Source organism: Arachis ipaensis, chromosome B10, assembly GCF_000816755.2.
Source record: "Arachis ipaensis cultivar K30076 chromosome B10, Araip1.1, whole genome shotgun sequence".
Lineage (NCBI taxonomy): Eukaryota > Viridiplantae > Streptophyta > Magnoliopsida > Fabales > Fabaceae > Arachis > Arachis ipaensis.
The window spans coordinates 19,282,232-19,296,481 of NC_029794.2; the positions used below are offsets into that span (position 1 = coordinate 19,282,232).

Consider the following 14,250-nt stretch of genomic DNA (forward strand, 5'->3'; position numbering starts at 1 on the left):
CACTTGACAAGATGCTTCATGCTCTACCTCTTGCCAGGCTTCCTCAAGTTCACATCCTTCTTCACCAATCTCTTCAAGATCTTCCCCATCACTCAAGTCATAAATAGGAGGTTAAGTGAAATCTACCTCAACATCAATTCCACTTTTGAATGGGGAAGGGTCCATCAAGCTCAAGAGGATCTTATGTTGATGCAGAATCATCATAGATAGGAAGACTTATTGCTTGCACCACTTCTTCCAATCCTTCAATCACATTGTGCCTTAGAGGTTGTGCACTATCCTCCTTAACATTATTTTCAAACTCCATGGAAGAAGGCTCTTTAACTTGAGATTCTTCTTTACACTCAACATCTCCTAAATCTTCAACCACTTCCTTTGGTTCAACAATCTCGGCTTCCTCCTCTTGTTGAACTTCTTGCCTCAACTCCTCTTCTTCCCCTTGAAGCTCCAAATTCTCCTTCTCATTTTACTCTTCAATTAATCCTCCACATTCATCAATGGGAGTGTCTTGGATATTTGAGCACAATGATATCACGTGGTTCATCACTTCGGTCAAGCTAGCCACGAATTTTCCTAGCATCTTTTGCTCTTCTTCTTGATTTTGGCACCTAGCTAGAAGCTCTTGTTGCTCTTGCATTAGGGGTTGGAAAAATTCGTCCAATGAAGGTGGTGGTGGAAGAGAGGATTCACTATTTGAGGGAAAGGTATTATAGTTGAAAGGTGGGTCAAATTAGTGAAAGTTTTGAGGTGGTGTATAAGGAAATGGTGGTTCTTAGGAGTATTGGTGTTAGAATGATGGTGGCTCTAGGTATGGTTCATATGGTGGTCGGTATGGTGGATATGGGTTAGGATCATATGGAGGTGAATGGTGGTATGAGGCTTGTGAGTGAGGTTGACAACAATGTTGAGGGATTGGTTCATAATTATGTACATTATGGGGTAGATTGTAGCCATGAGAGATTAGAGGAGGTTGTTGTGATGAAGGTTGACCATAAACATATGGCTCCTCCCTAATTTGATATCCATTCCCACAATGTGATTTCTCATTGAGGCTTTCATTTTCTACAACATAATTGTAGCCAAAATCATAGCCAAAGGGATGAGAATTCATAATGACAAGAGAAAATAAAAACAAATACTAATAAGAACTAATAAAAACTAACTCCTAAAGCAAGCAAAAACTAACAAAGAAGCATATTCACAATATTAACATATATACAATAGCCAATAACATAACACCATTGCGATTCCCCGGCAACGGCGCAAAAAATTTGGTAGTGAGAATTATCATTGGTCTAGAATTTCTCAATAGAAAAAGAACTTCTTCGTTGTAAGCATAGTTCCAAACCAACTAACAATTCTCAATCAAATTTTAATATTGGTTGTCACAAGTACAAATCCCAATAAAAATTAACTGAAATATTCAAATCTCGGATCGTCTCACAAGGAATTGCAATGAAGTGATCAATGATTGGCTATAAAGGAACAAGGGGGGTTTGATTTGCAATTGACAAGAAAATATAAAAACAAGAAATATAAATTGCAAGAAAGTAGATGACAATTAACTAATAAAGAAAAGCAAAGAACTCTTGGCTAAGACATGGGAATTGAGATCACCATCCTTGTTTACAAACTATATATTAACAATTATGAGGGACCAACCCATTAAGTCTACTTCTTTGCTTGAAGTACGTACAATGTCTACTTCAACGCTTGAAGTACGTCAAATAGGCTTGATTAACATCAATCCATAGGTCCTAACCTAGCTACTAATTGACTTAGTAGTAGGCTAGCATCAATGGTTATCAAATTGACCACTAAAGGTTCTTAAATCACCAATTCAATGAGACCCAATGACTCAAGATCACTCAATTCTCTTAGCCTAGGCTAAGTGTAAAGAAAACTACTCTAAAACTAGTGAAAACATTTTATTAGACACCTAGAGTGCAATAAAAGTAAACATCACAAGATGCAAGAATTAATAAAAGCTATAACTAACAAAAGTAAGAAATTGCAAGTGAGGTAAACATCAAGAGACATAGAAATATAAAATTGCATTAAAAGAAAATTAAAATCCAACAAGGGTTCATAAACATAAAAAAGAACAAAATAAGAAATTAACAAGAGGAGTAGATAAACCAAAGTGCTAGAACAAATAAAGGTAAAAGAAAATTAAAATGGAATAAGATGAAAGTCTAAATCTAAAAGGAATTGAAATAAGAACCCTAAAATCTAGAGAGAGGGAAGCGCCTCTCTCTCTAGAATTCTACCCTAAAACATGATGAAAAACTATACTATGACTCTTCCTCTCCATTTCCTTGCAATCCTTGGGTTCAAAAGCATTAGAAATAAGTTAGATTTGGGACTCCTTGAGCTCATAAATCGCCCCAGTGTTTTGCCTTTAGTGAAGTCACGTGCAGCTTGTGACCCGTACGCATCGCATTGCGAAATTCCTCTTCACGAGTGCACATGGGTGACGCGTGCGCGTGGCCTTGAGTTCAGCAAATCCTCATTTCTTCATGAATTCCCCATTTTTGCATGCTTTTTCTTCATTCCTTCAACCCAATCTTTGCCTTCTAATCCTGAAATCACTTAACAAACATATCAAGGCATCGAATGGAATTAAAGTGAATTAAATTTATCAATTTAAAGGCGTAAAAAACATGTTTTTACTCTTAAGCACAAATTAGGAGAAATTCACAAAACCATGCTATTTCATTGAATAAATGTGAGAAAAGTTGATAAAATTCCCTAAAATCAACACAAGATAAACCACAAAATTAGGGTTTATCAAACCTCCCCACACTTAAACTAAGCATGTTCTCATGCTAAACCAAGAAAGACTAGAAATGGGGTATGAACATTTATTCAATGCAAATAAACTATATGAACCTATCTACATGCATGCAACTAAATGCAAAATGATTCTACCTTCTTGATTAAAAGTAAATCAATCTTCAAGAACGTATATGAACAAGTAGGGCCAACATAGTATGATGATTCATGAATCCCACCAATTCAAATATCAAAATGAAGTATAAATAAACTTACAAGAAGAAAGCTCGTGAAAGCAGGGAACAAGGAATTGAGCATCGAACCCTCACTAGAAGTGTATCCGCTCTAGTCGCTCAAGTGTATAGGGTTAATTCACTCAATTCTCTTCTAATCATGCTTTCAAAGATTTGTCTTTCGTCTAACAATCAACAATTATTCAATGCATAAATACATTTATCATGAGGACTTATTCATTAGGTTGTAATGGGGCTAGGGTAAAGGTAAGGGTGCATATGGTCAATTGAGCTTGAAATTTGAAGGGTGCATATGGTCAAGTGAGCTTGAAATTTGAATCTTTGATTGGCTTAAGCTTCCCACCTAACCTATGACAACCTATACTATTTAGAGCAAACCTAACTACCCGTTCTTCACTTTTTCATACACTCATGCATTCTCTTTTTGATCACAACCCATATGCATTGATTATTATTGAACTTTACTTTGGGATATTTTGTCCCCTTTTTATTGGTTCCTTTTTAATTTTTTTTTCTTTTCTATGTTATTATTTTTTTCTTTTATTTTTCTCTTTATTTTTTCTCATCATCATTTTTTTAACTAAAATATATACAAGAATGTCAACCATTCTTATGGGCATCTAAACCTTTATAAACTTTGATATGAGTCTAGACCCAGTGGAATTGAGGATAGACGAGTTAGGAACAAAGTCAAATGAATTGAGTTAGTAAAATTGAAAGAAATGAACAAGATGTTAAGTGATATATGATGATTATGAATAAGATCATTGATGATGAGAGTGAATGGATAATGATGAATGAACTTAATTAAGATTGAATATGAATTGAGATGAGATTGATAATGAGAATAATGATGATCACAAGATTGATAATAAGGATGATGGTGAAGTGTGACGGGAACTATATCCTAGAATGAATACGCGAGTTGAGGTAGAGGATTCCCTCTGTCGTGTTGTGATTATGATTAAGGTGGCAATAAGTTTTGTGTTGTGAGGATGGTGGTATTATCCCGGTCACGTATAGGTAAGTTGAGATTGTGGATTCTATCGCTTGCTGTGATAAACAAGTTGAGATCGAAGATTCCCTTTCTTGTTGGGGTGGACAAGTTTGAGGTTGAGGATTCCTTCACTTGTCGCACCAGAGGATTGGATTGAAGGTTGAAGATTCCCTTCGGTTTAACTCTGTGATTATCAATTTGAATGTCAGGAAGGGCTAGCCGAGATAGAGGATTCTCTCTCTTGCTATGATGAACAAGACGAGGTTGAGGATTCCCTCTCTTGTTACGGTGGGCAAGTGGGGTTGAGGATTCTCTCTCTTGCTACATCGAGGAATTGAATGGAGAAGGTTGAGGATTCTCTTCGATTCGATTCTTGGCTGTGGCGTGAATGAGTTAGGTTGAGGATTCCCTATCATTACATCACAGTGTCTCTCTAAATGGGAGGTTGAGAATTCCCTCCTTGAAGGTTGAGGATTTCCTTCGTGTTGAGAGACAATATCCGGGTTAGCTACCGGGTGTGTTGGGTTGGCTGTATAACCGACATATGAGCTCATTAGCGATAGGGCAGGCATACATTATTTGCATATGTTTGAATTGTTTGGGTTTTCTTAATTGTACTTGGATTTCCTAATTGTAATTGAACATGTTACATGATTATATGCTATCTGCTCTACTTGAATCTACTTGTAATTTTCTTGTCTGTATTGCTTATGTTTGCACAATTAAGAGGTCCCTCACACTGGTGTTGATTGACACTGAGGGTTGTTCTTGCTGAAAATGAAATGATGAAATGATTGATTAATAATGATGAGTATTGAATGAGATAAATTGAGCTCCCTGGGTAGACGCCGTAAAGTGATTTCACTCGCTCCAGGTGGAGATACGAGATAACTGATATGGGATTAGTAACTCGAATTAGTTAGTGCTTGTTCTATTCTAAATTGGGAAATGGAAAGTTTGGGAAGTTGGAAAAGATGATAAATTGAATTAGACTTAGTATCCCCTAGGACAGTTGCCTAAGTTATGGATTAGTGAGAACCTAGGGTGGACAATTGATGAAAGGAATATTAGGATGCTTACTGAGTTCTTATTATAGTGTATTGTATTTATTTGGAATTTTTACCGTTCTGGGAATCCATGGGTCTGGGGTTCTCATTCCGTATATATTCTCTATTTTTCAGATACAGGTCCTGGTGCTCAGCAGTGAGCTGTGGTTTATTGGAAAGATGGCGAAGATCATTGGACTCTGTTTTACTTTTGTTAGAATCTCTCCGAGCTTATTTTGAAAATCTTTTATTATGTATTTATTTCCTTTTGAAAACTTGCCTATAGAGACTTTGATTTATATTTTAGGAGAGATAGGAAAATTACTGTTGTCAACTGACTTTATTACTATACCCTAGTCGGCTTAAACTTTGTAGGTTGTGACTAGTGGCTATTATACTCATGTCTATATACATATATGTACCTTGTCTTTATTCTATTCTTCCTTATTGTTATACCTTATCTTGATTCACTATCCGAATATGTTTTATCCTTTTTTCTTCGATACGAGAGTATTTCTGATTGCAATTTTATTTTGCTCCTTTTCAGGCTTCTCGTTAAATAACTCCTTTCAATTATATAGATATATATGTATTATAATCCACCTAAGAGTCGTACCACCTTAGTATCATTGACTTATGACTTGAGCATAAGGTTTTGAATATTAGGGTATTACAATCTATCTATTTATCTAACTTCTTGTTAGTATTAAACATGCTTCATGGTCTCAAAGAATAGGATCAACTACTTTTATATAGAGATACATATAAGATTATAAAATGACTACATATTGACCATTAAAATCAAATTTTATAAGTAGGGTTAAGTACGATTTTGGTCCATAAGGTATAGGCTAAAAATTTTTTTCATTCTCAACTTTTTTTTGCATACAAAATTGTCCCTAAGGTTTAACTTTATTTTAAAATCGTCTCTTTTACTTAAATCTTAAAATTTTGGACCAAATTATCCATAATAAAAAATTATAAAATAAAAAAAAAGAAAAATAAGAGAAAGAGAGTGTTTTTGCTCCGACGAAAAGGGAAGGGAAGAAAAAGAAGGGGAAAGGGAAGAAGAAGAAGAAGGGAAAAGGGAAAAAGAAGAAAAAAACTGTCCACGATCCACCTCCGTCGCGCCGTCCAAATTGCAGAAATATCCATTACATCCATTAGCAACAACAACACAACATTCAAATTCAAGAATAACAACAACATCTTCCCCCTAATCTTTCAAATTCAACAACAACAACACAACATTTCATATTTTCTTTTCTAAAACAAAGAAAGAAAAAAATCTTTTAACTTCAACAAAAACAACAACACACCAAACGGGGAAGAGACCTGAGAAGAGAGGGAGAATCCAAAATTGTCAATACCACCATTGAGAAGAGATTTAAGAAGGCCGTCCACGATGTAGAGGCTGAGAGGGGAGATGGACGGCGAGACAAACAAAGGAGAGGCAAGGTGATGTAAAGGCGCACTAACAGATTGATGGGGGGTGTGGGGAGAGAGTGTGACTTGGCGAGTGGCTGGACGCGATGCGACATGGTAGCAAGGGAGCGAGGGTGACGGGCAGCGAGGGTGCGAGCCTGAGGGAGGTGCAAGGACTCCAGGCCGGAAGCAGGATGGCAGTAGTAGCAGATTGAGAGTGAGAGTGAGACAGAGAAAAAGTCGGAAGAGGCGGCGAGTGAGTAGGTGCTGTGATGGCAAAGAAGGAGACGAGGAGGCCGAGAACGACGACAATCTGGAGGAGGAGGTGTGTTATAAGAGACAAAGGGAGAAATTGTAATAATGGAGAAGAACGTACCGATGAGTGATGAAGAGGAAGAGGTATAGATGATGGTATTTTGGTCTGAAGGATGATTTTAAAACCAAGTTAAACTTTAGGGAGGATTTTGTATGCAAAAAAAGGTTGGGGACGAAAAAAATTTTCGACCTATACTTTAGGGACCAAAATCGTACTTAACCCTTGTAAGTAATATAATAAAATTTGTGTAGCCTTGACGAGCGGGTTTTCTGCTAGTAAAGAATTTTCACAAATAAATTCCCGTTGTAAGTATAGTTTCTAAACCAATAGAGAATCCTTTCGTACAAAAGTTTTAGTTGTCACTTAAGCAAACCCAATAAAATTTATAACCGAAGTATTTAAACCTCGGGTCGTCTCTCAAGGAATTGTAGGGAGGTGTATTTATTATTGGTTATGGAAGATTATCTTTTTGGGGTTTCTGAATAATGAACAGGAGAAGTAAATTGCAAGAATTAAAGTAATAACTAATAAAGCTCTTAGCAAGGTATGAGAACTGAAAATCCTATCCTAGTTATCCTTATCAATTGTGATGAGAATTGTTCATTACTCCTACTTAGTTAACCCTTACTAAATAAAGGAAAGTCAAGTGGACCAATCAGTTTGATTCCTCAAGTCTTAGTCAACTCCTATGGAAAGACTAGCTTTAGAGGGATCCAAATTAATCAGCAAATTCCAATTTTCAATCAACAACTGAGTTTGATAACTCAAGTGTCACCAATTACTCAACCAAAGCCAAGAGGAGAAAATCTACTCGAATAAAAATGCCTTGAAAATAATAAAAGGGAACATGGTAATTAAAATTCAATTGGAAACAATTAAACAGATAATAGATTTAAATGGAAAAGTACTTTTTGTATTAATAATTTAAATGAACATTGAACCTGGAATTGAGAAGAAGAAGAAATCCTAATCCTAAAACCTAAGAGAGAGGAGAGAGCCTCTCTCTCTCTCTCTCTCTCTCTCTCTAAAACTACATATAAAACCTAAAATTGTTAATTATGAATGTTGTCTTTATGAATGAATGGATTTCCCCACTTTATAGCCTCTAATATGTGCTTTTTCGGCTGAAAACTAGGTCAGAAATAGCCCAGAAATTGTCGGGGGCGAATTCTGATCCATACAGGTCGCTGGTTTTTCTGTAGAACAAAGTGTGTGCGTCATTTTTCTGTACGGCCACTATAGTGAATTATATATCATTTCGAATCTCCGGATGTTAGCTTTCTAACGCAACTAAAATCGCCTCATTTGGACCTCTGTAGCTCAAGTTATGACCGTTTGAGTGCGAAGAGGTCAGGCTGGACAGCTTAGCAATTTCTTCAACTTCTTATATTCCTTCTATTTTTGCATGCTTTCTTTCCATCCTCTAAGCCATTTCTGTCCTATAATCTCTAAAAACACTTAACACACATATCAAGGCATCGAATGGTATAAAGGGAGAATTAATATTTGGTAATTTAAAGGCTTGGAAAACAAGTTTTCAATTATAGAACAGAATTAGGAAGGAAAATGTAACACCATGCAATTTATATGTATAAGTGAGTAAAGAGTTGATAAAAATCACTCAATTGAGCACAAGATAAACCATAGAAAAGTGGTTTATCAAGTCTCATTTTTGTGTTCATTAAAAGTTTGGTTCAAATTTATAAACAATATAATCGAATTTGATTCAAATTTATAACCACACTTCAAAAATAATAATCAAGATACTAATAGCCTCATTTTGTGTTCATGTAAAGTTTGGTATGTTTCTTTGAAAACATTTGATTATTTTTATGATTGATCATTTTGTTAAAAAAATTTGTGAAAGATATGTACGTTTACATAAATATGTATTAGTTTACCTTTTATATTCATAGAGCATTTCTGTTTCATTATAGTTGTTACTTGTTAGTATAGTCATCAACATAAATTTTTTATACAATATTTTCTAGAGTTGGATTTTATTAAGCAATGTTTTAAATATTAAAATGTATTAAAATTATATCTTGCATTAAAATTAAAAATTGCAATGAATTATTTTCATTAAATGCATTTTAGGGTTAAAACAATATATAATTAAAAGGGAGGATTTATAATTTTCAGCATAAAACACCAATAAACCAAAGTCATGCAAATATTACATAGATCATCCAAAGACATAAAACATTACGTGCATGTCCCCATTTGTGTTACTATATAAATCGAATGAGGGTTCATCGAATTACAAATTTTAATAGTAAATTGAATTAGCCTATATCGATTTAGTAGGGTTTAGGGTAAATCGATTCAAGCAGCTTCAATTTACTAAGGGAGCACATTGTTTTGGCATCACACATAGTAAATCGATACAGGCTATGTCATTTTAGCACATGGTTTTTGCACATGGTAAATCGACACAAGGTAATTTGATTTATATATATAAGTGCTTCCTATGTAAATCTATGAGTCCTAATTCGATTTATATGTAAACGTGCACCAAAGTAAATCGACTCACCCTCGTTCCATTTATACCCAAATCCCTATATATAGAATTCAAATTCACTTCATTCGAATTATATTTCACCACCCCATACCTCAGTAAAGTCGAAAATCTAGAGAAAGTAAGGCAAATTATACTACAAGATTAATACTGTGAAAATGAAAGACGACACAAATCGAATCTATCAATTGGACGGAGTTGCCCATATTTCTGGTAGCATGCATGAAGATGTTAATAAACAAAATTTAAAATTTTGTTATTTTCTTTAAGAAATTAATAATTGTTGTTGATATTAAATTGCTTAGAACTTGATTATTAGAATTATTAGAATACCTAAACTTCAAGTAGTAGTCAAAGTATTATTCATTTAGGGGTAGTGATACACCACTATTTTATGATATATTTTGGACTGAATTGAATGGGTTTTGTCAACTATTCTCACACTTATTCATATAAATTGCATGTTTTTAAGTTTCCTTCCTAATTTTGTGCTATGATTGAAAACATGCCTCCTAGGCTTTAAAATTGTTAATTTTTAATTATCCTTTATTACCATTCGATGCCGTGATGTGTTTGTTAAGTGTTTTCAGGGCATGAATGACTTAAAGGATGAAGATGAAGCATGTTAAAGTGGAAGGAACACAAGAAACTAAAGAGTTGATAAGCGAGGAGCAACGCGTACGCAAGGCTAATGCGTGCGCTGGTGCGGTAATTTACAACCACACTTACTAACCGGCAAGTGCACCGGGTCGTACCAAGTAATACCTTACGTGAGTAAGGGTCGATCCCACGAGGATTGATGGATTAAGCAACAATAGCGTTTGATAGGATTAGTTAGACAAACAGAAAATAGTGTTGAGATGCAATATAAAAGACATTAAACAATATAAAAAATATTAAAGATAGGCAGATAAATAAGTTGGGAATAAAATATGGAGAAGATAGTTAAGGTTTCAGAGTTATCTATTTTTCCGGATTAATTTTTCTTATTAACTATTTTAATCATGTAGGATTTAATTTATGGCAAACTATATGTGACTAGACCCTAATTCCTTAGACCTTCCTAATCTCCTCTAAAATTCATCAACAGCCAATTCCTTGGTCAATTAATTCCAATTAGAGGGTAATAATCAAATTCCAGTTTATATGCCACAAAAACTCTAATTACCCAAAAATAAAAGGATTATATGTCACGTATCCTGTTAAGTCCAAATAATTAAAATTTAGGAGAATATGTTTTCAAACTGTTGTTCAAGTAAAGAGCTTTTCCAAGTTTTACAGGAACTCAAATAGAAAGAGGGTGATACTTCCATTCCACCCAAATTCATAAAATAAAGAGCGAAAACAATTCTTAAATTATAAATCCATACATAAATTAAAATAGAACAAGCAATAAAATCAATCCATAGAAATAGACAGAGCTCCTAACCTTAACAGTGGAGGTTTAGTTGCTCATGGAATGTAGAATGTAAATTTGTATAGAATTCCCTAATGGAATCCCCCTAATGGTATGTTCTACTAGGAGAGAAGTCTCTCTTTTTTATAACTAATCCTAATTAATTTGAAATCTAATATCTAAAACTAAAAATTAAAATAATATCTTTTCTTAGAATTAAAATTTGAATTTAAATTTGAATTAATTTAAATAATCAAATCTTCAATGGATGGATGGGGACCACTTGAATTGTCCATGCTGCAGCTTCTAATCTGTGTTTTCTGGGTTGGAAACAGGGTCAAAATAGCCCAAAAATTGCCCCCCGCATTTTCTGTAAATTCTGCAAATCACTCATGTGACGCGTCCGCGTCGTCCACGCGTTCGTGTCATTTGTGCAGATTCCAGTCCACGCGATCGCGTCAGGCACGCGATCGCGTCATTGCAATTTCCTCCATTCCGCGCGATCGCGTGAGCCATGCGGCCGCGTCGGTATTCGCTGGTCATCTCGTTGGCTTCTTCTCTTTCTCTGCAGAAACTCCATCAAATTCTGCCAAATGCTACCTAAAATAAACAGTATTGCACAAAACTCAAAATAGCATCCATAGTGGCTAAAATATAATTAATTCTTAATTAAACTCAACAAATTAGATGCAAATTCACTAGGAAAAGATAGACAAGATGCTCACGCATCATGCGCGTGACCAGCGTAGAAGTTCAGTGGCACATATACGTGGCCGACGCGTACGCGTGATAGAGCATCACGTGCTGCACTTAACAGAATTCGCTGGGTGCGATTTCTGGGCTGATTTGGACCCAAATCCAAGCCCGAAAACATAGACTAGAGGCAGGGATGGAGCTGAGACTGACTTGACTTTACTTTCACTTAGTTTTTTATTAGTTTTTGAAGGCTAGGGAGAGAAACTCCTACTTCTCTCCAGAGTTTTGACATTCTTAGTGTTGCTTTTGAATTGGATCTAGAGAGAGCTGCTGCTACCTTTAGTTGGAGTAATTGTTCTTACAGTTTTCTTCTCTATTACTGCTATTACTTTTGTTTTTCCATTTAATTGCTTTGAATTTTATTAATGCGTTGAATTATTTTTATATTTAATTTTCGTACGTGTTTGATTCTGGTTAATCGTTGTTAGTGCCAATTTCAATTTAATTAATTTCTCATAACTATCATGTCTTTTATTTACTCCCATTATGTGTTTATGAAAATGGCATTCATGTTAATGGAGTAGACCTTACAACTTGGCTTAGGGATTGATTAATTGGGATCCCTTGAGTTGTGAAGTATTAATCTGTAATTAGACATTGCTGGCTAGCTCAATTCTCACCAACTCTAGCCATTCTCCATGGAGTGACTAGGACTTGTGAGTCAGAGTTAGTGATAACCACTTGACTTTCCTTCAATTGTTAGAGGATAACTAAGTGATAGCAATGAACCTTTACTATTATACTTGGGAAAGGAAACAAAGATAGAAACTCTAATTCTCTCTCCTAACCAAGGCCTTTTATTTCAAATACATATCACCTCTTGTCATTCATTCATTGCTTTAATTTCTAGTTATTTATTTTTCCGTTCTCAAATTCAGAAAATATATAGAAAAATCCTAACCAATGAATTGCATCCTGTGCCAACTCTTAGGGAAACAACCTGAGATTCTACTCCCAGTTATTTATTATTAATTGTGACACAATTTAAATTGATAGTGGAAATTTCGTCGGTTAAGACTGTCAAGATCCTTATATTATTGCTTATGCTTCTAAAACTTTAGATGGTGCCCAGTCTAATTATACGACCACTAAAAAGGAACTGTTAGCCATTGTTTTTGCTTTGGATAAATTCCGGGCTTATTTACTTAGAACAAAAGTGGTAGTATATTCAGACCATGCAGCTTTGAAATATTTGCTAGCTAAGAAAGAGTTTAAACCAAGGTTAATCCGTTGGATATTGTTATTGCAAGAGTTTGATTTAGAGATCAAAGATGGGAGTGGTTCCCAAAATTTGGTGGGGACCACTTGAGTCGCCTAGAACATATTAAAAGTGACTCTACTCCTATCAATGATGCATTTCCACTTGATAGCTTACAAGCAATATCTGAGGTGGTTCCTTGGTATGCACCCATAGCTAATTATTTGGTTAGTCGCACCTTTCCTCCAAATTTTTCTAAGCATCAAAAGGACAAGCTTAAGAGCGAGTCCAAGTATTACATATGGGATGACCTATATTTGTGGAGATGTCGTGCTGACTAAATAATTAGAAGGTGTGTTCCACAATTCAAAATTCAGTCTATTTTAGAGGCATGCCACTCTTCTGAGAGTGGTGGACACTTTGGTCCTCAGAGAACAGCAAGAAAAATTTTAGATTGTGGATTTTAGTGGCCCACACTTTTTAAGGATGCTAATCTTTTCTGTGACTCTTGCCACCAATGCCAAATGTTTGGAAACATATCCAAGAGGGATGAAATTCCCCAACAACTAATGTTGTTTTGTGAAATCTTTGATGTTTGGGGTATTGACTTCATGGGTCCATTTCCAAACTCGAATGGTTTCTTATATATTCTGTTAGCTGTTGATTATGATTATAAATGGGTGGAAGCAATTTCTACCCGTACTGATGATGCTAACATGGTTGTTTCTTTTATTAGGAATAGTATTATTTGTTGATTTGGATCACCACGAGCAATCATGAGTGATCAAGGCTCTCATTTTTGTAACAGAAGAATGACAGGTTTGCTGAATAAAGATGGCATCATTCACAAGGTGGCGACAGATTACCATCCCCAAACAAATGGCCAACCAAGGTGTCCAACAGAGAGATCAAGCACATACTCGAGAAGATTGTTAAGCCTCATAGAAGGGGACTGGAGCTCTAGGCTTGGAGACGCGATATGGGCTTATCGGACATCTTACAAGACACCCATCGGCATGAGTTCGTTCCACCTAGACTACGAAAAGGCTTGTCACCTTCCGGTAGAGGTGGAACATAAAGCTTACTGGGCTGTGAGGGAATGCAACTCAGGATTGGGAGGAGCTGGAATTGAAAGAAAATTACAATTGGAGGAATTGGAGTGCCTTCGGCTAGAAGCGTATGAAAACTCAAGGCTCTACAAAGAAAAGGTGAAGGCGGTACATGATAGGAACATCAAGAGAAGAGAGTTTAGAGCTGGGATCAAGCCCTTCTTTACAACTCCAGGTTGAGGTTAATGCTGGGCAAACTGAGGTCAAGATGAGATGGCCCCTACGTGGTAGAGAAGGTGGAAACGTATGGAGTTGTCCACCTAAGTCACCCCTCAAGCCCTACCTTTTTCAAAGTCAATGGCCATCATTTAAAGTTGTATCATGGTGCAAAAGTGAAGAACAACAAGGAGCTGGAGATCTTCCTCTTGAAGGATCCAGCAAAGGAAGAGGACTGAGCCGATGGACCGTCCAACTTAAGGACGTTAAAGAAAAGTGCTAGGTGGGAGGCAACCCACCATGG

At 35.8% G+C, this 14,250-nt stretch overlaps 1 protein-coding gene across 1 annotated transcript; it reads left to right on the forward strand.

The window, feature by feature from the left end:
- Positions 13,494-13,970, forward strand: LOC107620296. Its single transcript, XM_016322478.1, has one exon. The coding sequence runs from the start codon at positions 13,494-13,496 to the stop codon at positions 13,968-13,970; it is 477 nt and encodes a 158-aa protein (XP_016177964.1).